Here is an 18,198-nt window from a genome sequence, read left to right on the forward strand (position 1 = left end):
CTTGTGGATTTTTTTTCGAAGTTGACATTTTTTTAGTTTGTTCCTGTGGCGAACACTGCTTCTGTGGTAAAGTTTCTAAGCACTATCTTTGACAGTGAGGGAACCCCAAGACATTTAATTATAGAAAAAGGCACTAATTTTATTTCCTTGCAGATTAAGTAATTTATGCAAAAACACCATATCAGACATCTTATGGTGACTTTGTACTCATTGACCTCCAATGGTTTGGTAGAGAGGGTCAATAGGTTTCTGAAAGGTGTACAGTCTGCCCTTGGAAGTGGGGTACCGGTTGATGTTTTCTTTAAAACAAAAAGTATGGGCGTATCACCTCAACCCACATTCCACCACTGGTGTTTCTCCTTTTCTTCTACTAAGGAAAAGGAAACCCAAATCAGATGTGTGTCCTGATTGGGTAAAAGACACATTGCCCAAGGATAAAACTTGTAACTGTGATGTAGGCAAGTTGGTGAAACAAAGGGTGGATGAGGCACAGATGAAACACAAATGGTATTATGATGTGAAATGTGTTGGAATTCAAAGCAAATGACTGGGTTCTTCTTAGACAGCCCAATAGAGTGAAAAATGGAGAATCTGTGTTTTCTAAACCGGTAAAAATTGAAAAACCACACAAAGATACAGCGTTCCTGCAAGGTAAATGTTGGTGGAGTAAAAGTACAGTAGTTAAATTAACACCTGAGCTTCCATGTGATATTGGTAAGCACAAAACTCAATAATCTGATAGTTGGTTTAATTTAAACGACAGAAGTTCTTTCCCTGATATGCATCAGCCACGAAGTACTTCATCCAATATGTGTTTAGGCACCACAGGAAGTTTCTGTAAATGTTTTGCATGAGAATTTTTCCTTAGATGTTGCTAATGAGCTTGTTAACCATCCTTCTACTGGGCTTGATACTGGGGCTCAGATGTAGTGTATGTGTGCTCGCAAGGCTTCCATGCCTATTCAGTATATGAACTTTTATATGCATTACATTTTGATGTTTTTCTTTCTATATGAAGGGGAAGATGGTGTAGTGTATATTTTGTGTTGATTACGATAGTGATTCCACGTGTTGATCACAAGTTCATACACATTCCGCAGTTGTTCTTATTTGTATGTCGAGCCTGATCACGTGCAGTGTTTACTTTCATGTAAGTGTGCTTGAACCGTGCTCATGGCCTGCGTTCGCTCTCCATGGTATCCACAACCGAGTAGTCAGCTACGGTTTGAATTTTCTTGGAGAACGGACCTAAAGGAAGTGGGCATGGGCTATAAATGGAATGAACATACTTCAAACTTGCTTCTTCTGGCTTCTGGTCTTCATTACCCCTCTCTACAGTGCGGTTCGACCCCTTGGCTCCACCTCAGATCCTTGGGTGCAGCCTGCCCATTCCTTGGACACTGATACACAACACGGTCAGCTCGCCTCAGGGCCTTCAGCTTTGGGAACAGGGCCTACTTTCTTGCCTCTACAATGTGGTTCGACCCAGAGGCAAACTAGAACCAAATTTCGTGAGAGGGCTACTAAATATGTGGGGGGGGGGGCTCACTCTGCCAGCAATAGGCAGAGTGGAGCTGCAGGGGTCTTAGAAGGGGTGAAACAACAACAAAGCCTCATTTACAAGCATATGATCTTTTAAAGACCTGTGAAGTGCTCAGGCACGGCTGTGCGTATGCCGGGAAAGCGGTCTCAGCCCGGGCTGACACACGAGGGGGGGGTAATGGAGGAGTCCTTTGAGCCCAATGGGCGTTGGGTTCAACCCCTTGGCGCCACTGCTCTTCCCACCTCAGACCCCTGGGTGCAGCCGGGCCCGCCCATTCTTCGGCCCCTGAAGGCACAACACGGTCAGTTCTCCTCAGGGCCTTCAGCTTCGGTCCCACGGGCCTCGTTTCTCACCTGGGCGGGCCCCACGGTCGGTTGCTGCGCACAGACGGGCCCTCAGCTCCGGCCGGGACAGTCGCTCTACTCTAGGCCGCGGCTGTGTGGGCCTTCCTTCCCCCCCCTCCCTCCCCGGCACGAGGCTTTCCCGCGCACGAGACGTCAAACGGGCGCGAGACCAAGAAACACTGACGTCGCGCTTCCTTCTTCCCTCCCTCAGCTCGACGCACGGTTGGCCGCAGCCCACGCGCGTTCACACTTGCCTTGCGCGCGCGCACAGTGAAAGGGCGCGAGCTCCTCACTGGCGGCGCGCGCTCCCTCTTCCCTCGGCGCGCGCGCGCACAACAATCAGCAGCAGTCGCGAGCTCCCACGTAGCGAGGAGGCGTGTGTGCGTGGCGACGTCACGGGGAGGGTAGCGTAGGCCGCTGACGTCACGGTCGGCGGCTGACGGCGCTGCGGGCGGCGGCTCCTGTCAGACGGGACCTCGGGCGGCGCCCCTCGGGTCCCCCCTCACCCCATTCTCCCTAACCGTCTGCCCCCCCCTCCTCCCCCACCATGGTGCTGATGGAGAGCGGAGAAGGAGAGGCCCGGTCTTACTGGTGAGCTGGGAGGGTGTGGAGGGGGGTCCGACGTCAGAGAGAGGCCGGCGGCGCGAGGAGACCCCTTCAGAGGAAGGGGATATGACGTCAGAACGGGATCCGGCACTCCCCGGGGGGTGGGGCAGATTGACAGGGAGCTGTTCAACTACCCCCATCCGACCCCGCCCGCCCACAGGCCTCCAGTGTCTGAGCAATGACACCGCCCCGACCCCGCCCTCTCAGAGCCCCCTCCACGCCCCTGCATCCCCGTGCACCTGACGGCCCACCTGCTCAGACCTCATGCTGTGCACTGTTTACGTAATCACCCAGCCCAGCACAGGCGGCAGTACTGCCCACCAATTCACCCAGACCAGCACCAGCTAGTAGTACTACCCTCCCAATCCACCCAGCCCAGCACAGGCTGGCAGTACTACCCACCTAATCCACCCAGCCCAGCACAGGCGGCAGTACTACCCTCCCAATCCACCCAGACCAGCACCAGCTAGTAGTACTACCCACCCAGTCCAGCGCAGGCTGGCAGTACTGCCCACCAATCCACCCAGACCAGCACAGGCTGGCAGTACTACCCTCCCAATCCACCCAGACCAGCACAGGCTGGCAGTACTACCCACCTAATCCACCCAGCCCAGCACAGGCTGGCAGTACTACCCACCTAATCCACCCAGCCCAGCACAGGCGGCAGTACTACCCTCCCAATCCACCCAGACCAGCACCAGCTAGTAGTACTACCCACCCAGTCCAGCGCAGGCTGGCAGTACTGCCCACCAATTCACCCAGACCAGCACAGGCGGCAGTACTACCCTCCCAATCCACCCAGACCAGCACAGGCTGGCAGTACTACCCTCCCAATCCACCCAGCCCAGCACAGGCTGGCAGTACTACCCACCTAATCCACCCAGCCCAGCACAGGCGGCAGTACTACCCTCCCAATCCACCCAGACCAGCACCAGCTAGTAGTACTACCCACCCAGTCCAGCGCAGGCTGGCAGTACTGCCCACCAATCCACCCAGACCAGCACAGGCTGGCAGTACTACCCTCCCAATCCACCCAGACCAGCACAGGCTGGCAGTACTACCCACCTAATCCACCCAGCCCAGCACAGGCTGGCAGTACTACCCACCTAATCCACCCAGCCCAGCACAGGCGGCAGTACTACCCTCCCAATCCACCCAGACCAGCACCAGCTAGTAGTACTACCCACCCAGTCCAGCGCAGGCTGGCAGTACTGCCCACCAATTCACCCAGACCAGCACAGGCGGCAGTACTACCCTCCCAATCCACCCAGACCAGCACAGGCTGGCAGTACTACCCTCCCAATCCACCCAGCCCAGCACAGGCTGGCAGTACTACCCACCTAATCCACCCAGCCCAGCACAGGCGGCAGTACTACCCTCCCAATCCACCCAGACCAGCACCAGCTAGTAGTACTACCCACCCAGTCCAGCGCAGGCTGGCAGTACTGCCCACCAATCCACCCAGACCAGCACAGGCTGGCAGTACTACCCTCCCAATCCACCCAGACCAGCACAGGCTGGCAGTACTACCCACCTAATCCACCCAGCCCAGCACAGGCTGGCAGTACTACCCACCTAATCCACCCAGCCCAGCACAGGCGGCAGTACTACCCTCCCAATCCACCCAGACCAGCACCAGCTAGTAGTACTACCCACCCAGTCCAGCGCAGGCTGGCAGTACTGCCCACCAATTCACCCAGACCAGCACAGGCGGCAGTACTACCCTCCCAATCCACCCAGACCAGCACAGGCTGGCAGTACTACCCACCTAATCCACCCAGTCCAGCACAGGCTGGCAGTACTACCCTCCCAATCCACCCAGACCAGCACAGGCTGGCAGTACTACCCACCTAATCCACCCAGCCCAGCACAGGCGGCAGTACTACCCTCCCAATCCACCCAGACCAGCACCAGCTAGTAGTACTACCCACCCAGTCCAGCGCAGGCTGGCAGTACTGCCCACCAATTCACCCAGACCAGCACAGGCGGCAGTACTACCCTCCCAATCCACCCAGACCAGCACAGGCTGGCAGTACTACCCACCTAATCCACCCAGTCCAGCACAGGCTGGCAGTACTACCCTCCCAATCCACCCAGACCAGCACAGGCTGGCAGTACTACCCACCTAATCCACCCAGCCCAGCACAGGCGGCAGTACTACCCTCCCAATCCACCCAGACCAGCACCAGCTAGTAGTACTACCCACCCAGTCCAGCGCAGGCTGGCAGTACTGCCCACCAATTCACCCAGACCAGCACAGGCGGCAGTACTACCCTCCCAATCCACCCAGACCAGCACAGGCTGGCAGTACTACCCACCTAATCCACCCAGCCCAGCACAGGCTGGCAGTACTACCCTCCCAATCCACCCAGACCAGCACAGGCTGGCAGTACTACCCACCTAATCCACCCAGCCCAGCACAGGCTGGCAGTACTACCCACCTAATCCACCCAGCCCAGCACAGGCTGGCAGTACTACCCACCTAATCCACCCAGCCCAGCACAGGCTGGCAGTACTACCCACCTAATCCGCCCAGCACAGGCGGCAGTACTACCCTCCCAATCCACCCAGACCAGCACCAGCTAGTAGTACTACCCACCCAGTCCAGCGCAGGCTGGCAGTACTGCCCACCAATTCACCCAGACCAGCACAGGCGGCAGTACTACCCTCCCAATCCACCCAGACCAGCACAGGCTGGCAGTACTACCCACCTAATCCACCCAGTCCAGCACAGGCTGGCAGTACTACCCTCTCAACCCACCCAGTCCAGCACAGGCTGGCAGTACTACCCACCTAATCCACCCAGTCCAGCGCAGGCTGGCAGTACTGCCCACCAATTCACCCAGACCAGCACAGGCGGCAGTACTACCCTCCCAATCCACCCAGACCAGCACAGGCTGGCAGTACTACCCACCTAATCCACCCAGTCCAGCACAGGCTGGCAGTACTACCCTCTCAACCCACCCACTCCAGCACAGGCTGGCAGTACTACCCTCTCAACCCACCCAGACCAGCACAGGCTGGCAGTACTACCCACCTAATCCACCCAGCCCAGCACAGGCGGTAGTACTACCCTCCCAATCCACCCAGACCAGCTAGTAGTACTACCCACCCAGTCCAGCGCAGGCTGGCAGTACTGCCCACCAATTCACCCAGACCAGCACTGGCGGCAGTACTACCCTCCCAATCCGCCCAGCACAGGCGGCAGTACTACCCTCTCAACCCACCCAGTCCAGCACAGGCTGGCAGTACTGCCCACCAATTCACCCAGACCAGCACAGGCGGCAGTACTACCCTCCCAATCCACCCAGCCCAGCACAGGCGGCAGTACTACCCTCCCAATCCACCCAGACCAGCACAGGCGGCAGTACTACCCTCTCAACCCACCCAGTCCAGCACAGGCTGGCAGTACTACCCTCTCAACCCACCCAGACCAGCACAGGCTGGCAGTACTACCCACCTAATCCACCCAGTCCAGCACAGGCTGGCAGTACTGCCCACCAATTCACCCAGTCTAGCGCAGGCTGACAGTACTGCCCACCCAGTCCAGTGCAGGCTAGCATTACTACCCACCCCGTCTAGTGCAGGCTGGCATTACTACCCACCCAATCCAGGACAGGCTGGCATTACTACCCACCCAGTCCAGCACAGGCTGGCAGTACTACCCACCCAGTCCAGGACAGGCTGGCAGTACTACCCACCTAATCCACCCAGTCCAGCGCAGGCTGGCAGTACTGCCCACCAATTCACCCAGTCTAGCGCAGGCTCCCAGTACTGCCCACCCAGTCCAGTGCAGGCTAGCATTACTACCCACCCCGTCTAGCGCAGGCTGGCATTACTACCCACCCAGTCCAGCACAGGCTGGCAGTACTACCCACCCAGTCCAGGACAGGCTGGCAGCACTACCCACCCAGTCCAGCACAGGCTGGCAGTACTACCCTCCCAATCTACACAGTCCAGCACAGGCAGTCAATGGCCCCCTCCCGTACACAGCTGTTGATGCCCCCGTACATAGTTCAGCACAGCCGGTCAGTGCACCCCCATGCACACAGTCCAACAGAGGCTGGCAGTGGAATCGAGGATTGGCTTTTTTTACTTCGCTTGTTCTGTCCTCTTTTTAGTTGCTGTTTATCAAAGGATCCCTCTGTCCTTAAACCTCCGCTTCCTGTAAACCTGACAAATAATCAGCCTGGTCTTCCGCCATAGTTATTGCTATCTTACTTTGCCTCGGGTCTAGTGAGTGACGTTACCTCTCAGGACTTTATTGAATCCACCTGTTAGCAGGTGTTTCATGTTTGGACTTGTGGCAGGGAAACGGAGGGCATTCCTTTATTTCAAAGACAGAGTGGACAAATCTGGGTAGGAGAAATATGGGGTCTGATTTTCAAGCGTTCTTGACACGGGTAATTAATCAGCCTGTGTTTTGTATTAGTGTCATGGCGAATGACCCCAGCACAGCTGAGTGTGAGAAGATCTTACATCCTTTGGATATGGTAGCACTGTTAGGTGCCTCTTTCTTTTGTCACGTTGGATACAAAGTTCAGGTTTCAACTGAGTGACATTTTGGGTTGATGCAATAGTTTGTCAGCTTCCTTCTTGTCCTGCAGCGTGACTCACTTGTTTTGTACTATTTTAGCTTCTAGCAGTAAGACAGACTCTGTTTGCACAGTACACCTTTAGTCAACAGTTTTTTATCTGTGCTGTCGTGTCAGAGGTTAGAGACCCCTGCTCTCCACCCCAATCATTGTCTTCATCGATGTGTGCAGGACACCAGAAATTAGGCCTCTTACATGTTTACATAAGTGACTAAAAGAAGCATCAGCAAAGCCAGTATGTCTCGCCTTTGGGACCTATAGGTTTTGCCACTGCTCAAAATACTTTTTAATGATGCTGTGTAGTGTCTGCAAAAAAAAAGAGGCATATGATACTGTGTTGTCGGTCATGTAATTTTATTGATGCACATGTGCATTATGATGTATGACTGCGTAAAAAAGCACCACAGATTTGATACTTGGGTGTTCCCCCGGTACTACCTATGCGTTTTGATACAAAGCCCTATTTACTAAAGTTGTTAAACCGTGCTTTTACCTAAATAATAGACTTCCGGGTTCCAGACGCCGTTCTAGCGAGGGCGATTCAGCCCCAGAGAGAGTGACACCACACGTACCCATGTGGTTTTTGGAAGGAATTTTGGTTGCGGATTATATGAACTGGGAACAGTAAATAACGTATTGCACGGATGTGCGGAGTGCTGGCGTCTTCAACAACCTTTTAATACTACATTATCGGAGTTCCATACACCGTTCTCGTCCTAATAAGAGGTTTCCCTGCCGGGTTGGAATTATCACCAGACGTGGGGCATAATATTAAGGATCCAGCCATTGAGCCCTGAAGAGTTGTAGCATCTGTGCATGTACAGACCTACTACGAAACACCTGTCGGCTGGCTGTAAATAACCAATGGTGTGATGATCAAATAAAAGGAGATATACATGAAACTCCAAGAATCGTCGTTGGACATATTTCTATTCAAATTTCATATAGTATCACACTACTTTGTATACTTGTTTTGAGTGCGCCGGACTTTGTGTAGTTTGTTTTATATGTGTATGTTTTGCATACTTAAATTGAGGGGTTCTTTAGGGTCTCCCCTCCCTGCTGGCACCAGTACTTTGAACATCTACCCATACATCCACGTTAAAACTGTTTGAGCGCCCGTGAATCCCGTAAACTTAATACCCTTTTTCTGTTGTACCTAAAGTATAATGCCTACTTGAGGCAGACACTAAGTAGAAGAAATCTTTTATAGGCTCCTAACCTGAACTGTTTAGCACACATCGAGTTTATGAAATGTTTTAAAATTGTTTAAGCTTAATTTGTACTGGGGGAACCTCTTCTAGTACAAAACCTATGCTAGATGCCACACATACTGCTACACTATGGTGCAAAGGAGTGTGTATGGCACTGGGCATGCTTAAAGAGCACCAGCTGAAGGTAAGAAGGCAGCAGCGTCATATCGTGGAGAAATGTGGCTTTGTGCTGCTCTCTATCCCTTAGTGCAAAAGACGCACAGATAACGGACGGAATGCAGAGCAAATCAAACATCACACCCAGTCAAGAGATCAGGGTTAAATCCATCACTCTTGCACACCATTCCACTCAGTTTAGAGTTTAGACCCAGCCATATGCAGATCAGTCTTGACCCTGTGCCTCATGGGAACAGTCCAGTCTGCACTGCCAGGCCTGGTCCTCCCTAGACCGGAAACAAGCATCTTGGGACTGGTTTCGGGGCCTCACCTTTCATCAGCCGTGCTAGCTTGAATCCAGTGGCATGGTATGCCCGGGACCCGCGTCTTTGCATACCCGACGCACTTAGGGCGAGAAAGCTAAAGACACACAGATGATGGACGAAATGCAGAGCAAATCAAACATTCACCCCCAGTCAAGAGATCTGGGTTACATCCATCGTTCTTTTGCTCAACATGCCATCCCAGTTTAGACCCAGCCATATGCAAATCATTCCCGACCCTGTACCTCATGGGAACAGTCCAGCACGAACTGCCAAGCCAGGTCCTCCCTGGACCGGAAACGAGCATCCTGGGACCGGTTTTGGGGAATCACCCCATATCAGCAAGGCTAGCTTGAATCCAGTGGCACTGTGAGCCTGGAACCCACATCTGGGCATACCCGGCACACTTAAGGCGAGAAAGCAAAAGACACACAGATGATGGACGAAATGCAGAACAAATCAAACATTCATCCCCAGTCAAGATATCTGTGTTAAATCCATGGTTCTTTTGCTCACCATGCCACCCCAGTTTAGACCCAGCCATAGGCAAATTAGTCTTGACCCTGTGCCTCATGGGAACAGTCCAGCCCGAACTGCCAAGCCAGGTCCTCCCTGGACTGGAAACAAGGATCCTGGATTTAGGCCCAGATCGCTATACTGGGGTAAATCTATGACATTGTTCTGCATTCTGTCCATCAATTGTTCTTTTTGCATTTGTCACCCCGAATGGGACTGCTATGCCCAGGCCTGGGTCCCGTTCTCTCCATGTCACTGGAGTCAAGTTATCTTGGCTGATGAGGGGTGAAACCCCGAAACCAGTCCTAGGATGCTTGTTTCCAGTCCAGGAAGGACCTGGCCTGACAGTTCGGGCTGGACTGCTCCCATTCGGCGCTGGGTCAAAACTGATTTGCATATAGCTGGGACCAAACTGGAATGGCATAGGGAGCAAAACGGATGGATTTAGGCCCAGATCTCTGTACTTAATGTATGACATTGTTCTGCATTCTGTCAATCAATTGTTCTTTTTGTACTCTCCCCTTAGTGCAACACAGGACGGCAGCTTAGGTTGCTGATCTTAGATGTGTTTTTAGTTTTGGGCCTAAATCTGTCCCCCAGCCCCAAGATGAAAATGAAATGTATATATTGACAATATTTTATAGTTTTTTTAGTGAGGAAGAGATGCCTCTGTGCAACTCTGCCACTAATGTGAAACCCGCTTGAATAAATTATGTGGTCTTAGGCAAATATTTTATTTCAGTATGCATCCTTTTTAGGTCGAGCCTAGCGCAGCGCGCATGCGCTTCTCTGCTTGACTTTATGTAAGGGCTTTAGAAATCTCACCACACGCTCGTGCGAGTGCTTTTAGTTTTGTCCTAGGCTATTGGCCTTTGCGTGCATCTTTTTAACAAAGACAGCACGCAATTGGCCAAAGGCGTCTTTTTGTCCCACCTTCTTGTTTCCATGTTCACGCCCACGGCCTTATGCTTGCGGTTATGCGCAGCAGCAGCATATGTTTCCAATTATGGTGCCCAGACGTGGGCGTGATAATTGGAAACATATGCTGCTGCTCGCCACCGTGCGCGCACACCAGCAGCTCCCGCATCTCGTTTTGTTCCAGTCGCTGTGGAGCGAGAGAGCCAGGCCATAAAATTCAAGCTGTGCTGTGTCTTCTCTTTACATCATATTGTACATAAAAACCAGCTGGGCCGCAGCACAGCTTCGACCCAATATAAACTTCCACCGGCACAAAGAACTCGAGGTGGACAAGGCAACACAAACCAATGCAAAGCCATGCTCCCTGACAGGCTGACAGGCTTAGACAGGGGGAGCCCTGGTGGGGGAGAATTATTTATACAGCGTGATTGTCACTGCAAATAGACCCGTTACTATTCTCAGCTCGAGCCCCTCGAATCCGACGTTCAATAAAAGCACACAAGACTGGAACATCCTGCCCCCGCCGGTGACCTGAGGCAGTGTCGTGTCTGCGCGCATCATATCATGATAAACAAATCCATTCGGTCTGCCATGACAGCACTGGGCCGCGGGCGTCAGTTCATATCATGAATTGAATTTCTCATAAGACCTCAAGTATTTGGCCTTTATTTAATCATACAATTGTTTATGGACTCGTTTTACGTTTATATCAATGGCTGATAAATTAAATTTTTTTATATTATTTTAGAGTTTTAGATATATGTATTGGTAAAGCTCCAGTGCTACACCCTATATAGTGCGGAGCCCAGGGCTTTAGCTTCATACATCTGGAGAGCGGGTGCAGTGGGTTTGTTATAAGAAATGCGTGCCTCCTTTAGTTAGTCTTTTTAGGTTGAAGTCAATCAGACAGTGCAGCTATCCGGTTTTCTAACAACAACTTGGGGACATTCTTAAAGTTTCCCTTGGAATGCTATCAGCCCATTGCTTACCATTGGCTATGTGATTCACAACTGCTTGCTCTCTATTTTCTGGCTTTATTTGCTTCAGACTGTGCAGCTTGAGTTCTTGCCTCCCATGGAGCATCTCTTGTTTACTGTATCCTTCTGAGTACTCCCTTTCTCTAAACAAGCCTTTGAAACTAGTTCTTGTCTTGTCACATTTGCTGTGCATTCAAAGACATAGGGCAAATGTCAGGCTCTGCCTTCCCGGGAGCTTAGTGTTTACTTCTCTTTCTCCTACGTCTAAGTGAGAGAACTTATGTAGAAATTCTGCTGAGTATCTATGTGAGAGAAGAGGCTGTAAGATGTAATTTTTCTCAGCAAACAACATAAATGAATTGTGCTGATATTCCAGAATACATCAGAATTAAGAAAGTACAAATGAAGCTATTTATTTTTGTAATTATGAACAGTGGGGGTAAGCAAATAATTTGAGTACGATCAAAAAAATCGGTACACTAGATGATGACCTTTCCACACATCGTTTGTGAGCTGTATAGTTTTATCAGGAAAACTGTATGTCTGTGCGAATGTAATGGTCATTTCAATTGAAGGTGTTGTCTGTATTGGCTGCGCGCTACCACACCATGCATACCCCACACTACACCACTCCACTTTACAACACTCTACTCTACAACACCCTGCTCTACAACACCCTGCTGCACTGTATGCCCTTTAATGCCACACCACTCCATTCTATATCACTCCGCAACATGTCACTGCAAGCTACACCCCTCGTCTGTAAGAATCTGACACACCATGCCACTCCCCTTTGTGCCCCTCCACATACCCCACTCCACGTCAGTCTACTCCACACCACTTCACTCTTCCCCACTCCACCCCCACTCCACCTCAATCCACCTCACTCCACTCCTGTCAATCCTACCCCACTCTAATTTTGCCCAGTCCAACACATTATATTCTATCCCACTCCACCCCAAACTACCCCACTCCAATTTACCATACTCCCTTCTAATGTACCCCACTCCACTACAATTGCTCTCTCCACTCTCTATCCCACTCCAATCTACCACAGTCTACTCCACTACAGTCTACCCCACTCATTTTACCTCACTCTCTCCCACTCCAGTCTACCACAGTCTACTCCAGTCTAATCGGCCCTACTCAATCTACCTCACTCTACTCCACTACATTCTACCCCACTCCAGTCTACCCTACTCTATCCCAATCTACCCCATTTCACGCTATCCCATTCCACTCCATTCTACCCCACCCCACGCCACTTACTTTTAGACATGCTGAACAGCAGCCACACCTGTGTATAACATGACTAAAACACTTTGGCAAAGCCAATAGCTCTCCTGTAGGTGAGACCTTTTGGCTTTGCCAGTGTTTGTTTCATTATAGGTCATGCTGAGCAGTTAAAATAATGACTAACAAACCAGAGTCTAGCACCATGTGGCGCTGTAATGTGACCCCCACCATACTACTTTGGCACTGGTCTGATGAGGTGCCATTGTGCTGCGCATGTCACGAGTCTTCAGCGTCCTCCGGAGTCCTTCACATAAATCTATCCTATCTGCTGTGATACTCTGCCCTTTGTCACAGCTTCTCGGCGTCCTATGATGCAAAGGTCGAATATTTCAGTGGGTTAGAGCCGAGTTGGCTAAGAATGTAAGAGACAGGTAGTTTAATGACCCCAAAACATACCATCCAAAGTTTGCAGAGATTTCACAGCCCCTCGAAATGCGGTTATGCAGGCTCCAACAAGTATAGGAGTGGTGGGTTGCAGGTTCACACAGGCTCCTAGATGCCTCCGCTATCTGCATGTAGGCGTGCTTTGTTAATCTTTTCTTTAGTTAGCTCACATATATTGTAAGATTTTAAATAACCCAACAATAAACGACTATTACTTAGCTCACAGATGCATGTCAAGACTTACAAGACGTTTGTCTCCACTCTAGGCCATTCCCGTACAATGCATGTGCGTTTTCATAAGATGGATCTATTGAGCAGCCAGCATTCTGTAATTAGGGCTCCCAGTTTTATGGCATTTATTTTTTGAACATTACTGTCTGTATTTATCCACATTTATTTTTTGTCCACCTTACTGGTATTAATCCATATTTATTTTGTGTTTTGTGAACAGATGAGGTGATAACTTCATATATTTCCACGTTTATTTAACAGATAAAAGTGCAAGCACACATTGATGCCGGTCAGGTTTTTAGCAAGTTACACAGCCACAAATAATAAACCCACATTAAACAAGCATTGGAAATGCAATAGGTCTCGCCATAGGATAGTTTTGAGTTTTTGGTGTGGAAAAGGTTTTTTTTTTTTGTTAAGTTTTTTCCCTTCTAAATAAAAGTATTAATTTTGTTTGTAGATTTGTGATTATTTTAGCAAATAGAGGGGGGGGGATGAGAGCGAAGGACGGAGGGGAGAGAGAGGAGAGTGAGAGAGAGATGGGGAGAGAGGAGAGGTAAGAGAGGGAAAGGGAGAGAGGGAGAGGGAAGTGAGGTAAAGGGAGAGAGTGAAAGCGAGAGAGGGAAAGGGAGAGAGGGAGGGTTTAGAAGAGAGGGGGAGGATGAGAGCGAAGGACAGAGGGGGGAGGGAGGGAGAGAGAGAGGAGAGCAGGCAGAGGGGGAGATTGGGAGAGGGAGAAAAATTAGAGCAGAGGGAAGGTAAAGAGCGGGAGAGAGGAGAGAGAGGGGAAGAGGAGAGAGGAGAGAGGGAGGGAGAGGGTGATAGAGGAGTGAGGAGAGAGTGAGAGGTAAGTGAGGGAAAGGGAGTGGGCGGGGAGAGAGAGTGGGGAGAGGGCAGAGCGGGAAGAGCTGCTCTCGGCAGGCTGGGGAACAGATGCTGCTGGGGAACGGATGAGGGGAGGTGCTGGCGGCTGGGGAGGCAGGTGGCGGAGAGCAAGGGGCGGAGCGGGAAGAGCTGCTGGCGGAGCAACCTTGTTATGGGCGATGTGTTGCTGTAAAGTGGATTATAGGCTGATCGACTAAGAGTAGACCAAGGTCTATGTGTCAGTGTGAGTGATCTCAACATCACAGAACAAAATAGTGTGTAACTTTCTTTATTTACCGAGCAGTTTATGCAATCTCTACAAGTTGCGCTATAAGAATCTGGGAAATTTTCCGCATGTCCTGCTGATGCTTGAATTCTGTGCTGTATGCTGGAGGGGGAGGTGTGCTGGGAGAGAGAGTGGGGAGGGGGCGGAGCGGGAAGAGCGTCGTGAGGGGAGAGAGAGTGGGGCGAGGGCGGAGCGTGAAGAGCTGCTCTCGGCAGGCTGTGTCAGTGTGGAGTGCTGGCGGCTGGGGAGGCAGGGGGCGGAGAGCAAGGGGCGGAGCGGGGGGAGGTGTGCTGGGAGAGAGAGTGGGGAGGGGAAGAGCTGCTGGCGGAGCATCCTTGTTATGGGCGATGTGTTGCTGTAAAGTGGATTATAGGCTGATCGACTAAGAGTAGACCAAGGTCTATGTGTCAGTGTGAGTGATCTCAACATCACAGAACAAAATAGTGTCGAGCAGTTTATGCAATCTCTACAAGTTGCGCTACATTGCTGCGGAAACTGGAAGATGACATAGCGAGCGTTGTTGCCGAGACTGAAGATGGCCTCTCGCGCGGCGGTGAGCGCGTGCTGAATCAGCAGCGCGCAGCGGGAGGAGGCAGCCCACGCTCGGCTTCAGACACACAACTTGCTGTTTGTTGTCTTGGGAGCGGGAGTGTGAGGGTCAGGCGAGGAAAGAGCTGGTGGGCGTGGCTTTAAAGGGAAAGCAACATTTCCGAATTCTGCTGCCAGTTTTTATTTGGAAACTGTGGTTTTAAATTAAGAATTGTGGTGTCGGCGGCATGATCTCTCGTCTATGTTGTCGACTGTGATGCAGGCTCAGGATGGGACAGAAAACAGGCCTGGACACAAATATAAAAGTGGAATTAGATAGTTAAACAAGCAAAACAAGTCAAATAAGGAGACACGGCCGGCCAAGCGGCTGTGAAACTGAAAGCACGGCCGGCCGGCCGTGAAAGCCTTTGATCCGGCAGGGGGTGGAGCGGCACCAAGCTAGGCAACAGATGGCTGGCGATTTGATGCTGTGCACGCTCATTTTAGGTCTATGCGCTTGCGCATTGACCTAAAAGCGCACGGGCACAGCACCAAATCGCCACAGTTAGTTAAACTTTGTTTAAAGCCCTATAGTCTCGCTTCTCTCAATGCGCATGCACATTGATAGGTCACGAGACCTAAAAAGTAGCATACTAGCACAAACACATTTTGAGATTAAGCACATCTCATTGAGTTTTGTAACTCCCCATGCTGCCAGTATGTACAGCTATTGGCCTGAAAGTCCTTAATCTCAGCATGGAGAGTCACTCAAAAGAAGGCAAATTATCTGTATTTTTCCACTTTTAAAAATAAATACAGACTGGAAACACAATGTTTACTGTCTGTATTTATATTTAAAAACAAGGAGCCCTATTTATAAACTAGCTTCCTTCAGTAACTGGAAAAGTGTAACTGGAATGCGCTTCAGATGCAACACAAGCTACGTGATGCAAGCCTATCCCTCCTAAAGGACAACACACTCTCCAGGAAGTCGGGAAATGAGAAGGACAGAAGGAAAGGGTTTAAAAAGAATACCAGGGTTGAGTGAGACTTCAAACAGGGAAACTGAGACGTGGGTGAACATAAGAAAAGTCCAGCCCATGTGGTCTCACACACTAATGGACAAACTCAGTTTATGTAGAAATCTCTTGGCCGGCCTGCTCCAGAATACATTGTTTGCTAAACAAGTTGATTAGTTTCGGATTACGAATTCTCTTTAATCCTTCTTTGACTTAAATCCACTTTCCAGTGTACACACCAAAGCAGGGTATTATACAGCCTGCAGAAGCTTACCTCTAAGACAAACCATGGATCCTCTCCGCACACTGTACCATCATGTGCTCCAGCTACACACCTAGCGGAAATTGGTGATCAACTAGGAGCAAGTTACCAGGCACTCCCATGCACCCCTTCCCCATTACCATCCTTCAACTCGCATGCACTCCATCCCCATTACCATATTCAAGGCTTTGTATCTGTTGTCTGCCTATTGCCCCAAGCGCTCTTCTGTAGTGCAGGGTCTCGGGTGGCGTTGAGCTCCCTAATAACCGTGCTGCTGTAGGCTGGGTATCTACTAAGACCCCAGGGCTGTGGGCTTGATGCTGCCCTGGGAATACACTATAGCCAGGCTTCAGGTGCCATTATGGATGGGGGGGTAACGTGGGGAGACCCCGTAAACCCTTGTGGGCTTGGGCAATATGAATAGTATTGGGTGAAGTGGGCCAACAAGGGATTTTGCTTAAGCAGTTCAACTTATAATACCTTGTATTCAAAATATTTGGATAGTTGTTTTATCAAATCTTGAACCAGTAGTGAAATGAATTGAATAGATTCTGCAGTAAATGCGCAGAGAAACAAAACTGCAACATCGGGACAAACACGGGAATATCATCTAGTCAAAATATAAATGTATTTTCATATATAAATTACATTAAATAGGGCACAATCATAACTGAAATTAATCCAAATGCAAACACATGAAAAAGGTAAATTGCAATGAAACCTATAGTTCATGAGTCAAAAACATCAGTTCCAGATTTGATCAAAAAAGTGACTCATCTCCTGATGAATACAACAATCACTTAAAATATATCCAATATTGGGGAAATGGATGGTACAGTCGACGTTTCGGTCTTCTGTGGTATAAATCCCTCGGGCCATCTTCGGGACAGTAAAAATTGAATCTAGCAAAGACATGAGAACAATGCATACAGTTACAAATATGACATTTCAATTCAGTTCTTATCCCTAATTCAAACAATAAAACAAAGATTACCCGTGTGCAAACAAACCAGCGCATATGTGGCATATATGTGTAGTGATCATCATTTTCTACCCCCACATTATGCTGTATCTTCATCTAATTTCAAAATCTAACAAATATACAAATTATCCCAACCTCTCCATGCTAAAGGTAGAGATTTAATGTTTGACATTTATATGCTTACTTTTAGCGAAAAGGCCAGTCTGAAAGTAATTCGGCACAATTGCTTCAATTTCAAAGGAGCTCCTTGATGCTCCAAGCCTTAAATGTCGAAATTGACACACTGCAATTGAAATATACAAATTTATACTTAAAGTGCTTGTTGATATTCTAGTTGTGTTTCCACTCTATCAACTAGATTTCTAATATACCTGATGTAGTGTATTTCAGAGCGGTGACAGCGATTTATATAGTTGTTCCGATTGGTCTCACAATTCAGTCTATTTGGCGATCAATCTAGAAACAAGTGACATTGCACCACTTTCATTATATTGATACTATATGTTTCCAATGTTAAAACAAAACATGCTCAATGTTGAGTCTATGCATCTTATGTAGATCTTCTAATATTAGAACCGTTTTATCCTATGCCACTGAATATATCCCAATAAAACAGTGGTCCTATATGGACCTAAAAGAAGGGAAAATATTAAAGAAAATTTTGAAGGGCTCCGAATCTACACCAGTCCAAGCAATAAGACTTGAATTTTCGATCACTAGTTCCTACGCTACGGCTGTTGCGAACGTTATCAGGTGGGCTTACAATCTTCTCCACGCTAAAGAAAAATCACTACGATCAATGTCAAAGATCGAGACTTTTGACCTAGACGCTCCAAATTTAACATTTTTCAGAAATATGAAAGTGGTATTTCAATTAGCTAAGATCAGTACTGAAATTTTGTTAACCTGGTCACCCTCACAACTTAAACTTTTCTTAAAATGTTTTACACCTAAACTGAGTTATGAACTTGATCATCAACATTGTAGCAAATTATCCTTGTATAAATTTTATGCTGAGTCATTGGAGTACAAGCAAGCACAGCCCTACCTTAAGTTCTCTCTTTCACACGGTGCAAGGAGGGCAATTACATTGCTACGTTTAGGTATCCTACCCGTGTTAACAGTTACATCTAAATGGACTCCAGGTGGATCCC

At 49.4% G+C, this 18,198-nt stretch overlaps 1 protein-coding gene across 1 annotated transcript in view; it reads left to right on the forward strand.

Annotated features, from left to right (window-relative positions):
• Positions 1 to 2,224: 2,224 nt before the first annotated feature.
• The window catches only part of R3HDM4 (R3H domain containing 4), a 134,684-nt gene continuing 118,710 nt past the window's right edge, over positions 2,225 to 18,198 (forward strand). Inside the window, exon 1 of the mRNA XM_078669029.1 lies at positions 2,225 to 2,478. Coding sequence (XP_078525155.1) covers positions 2,435 to 2,478 — 44 coding nt within the window. The 5' untranslated portion in view covers positions 2,225 to 2,434. The remainder of the gene's footprint in view (positions 2,479 to 18,198) is intronic.

This window comes from Lissotriton helveticus, chromosome 12 (assembly GCF_964261635.1).
Source record: "Lissotriton helveticus chromosome 12, aLisHel1.1, whole genome shotgun sequence".
NCBI lineage: Eukaryota > Metazoa > Chordata > Amphibia > Caudata > Salamandridae > Lissotriton > Lissotriton helveticus.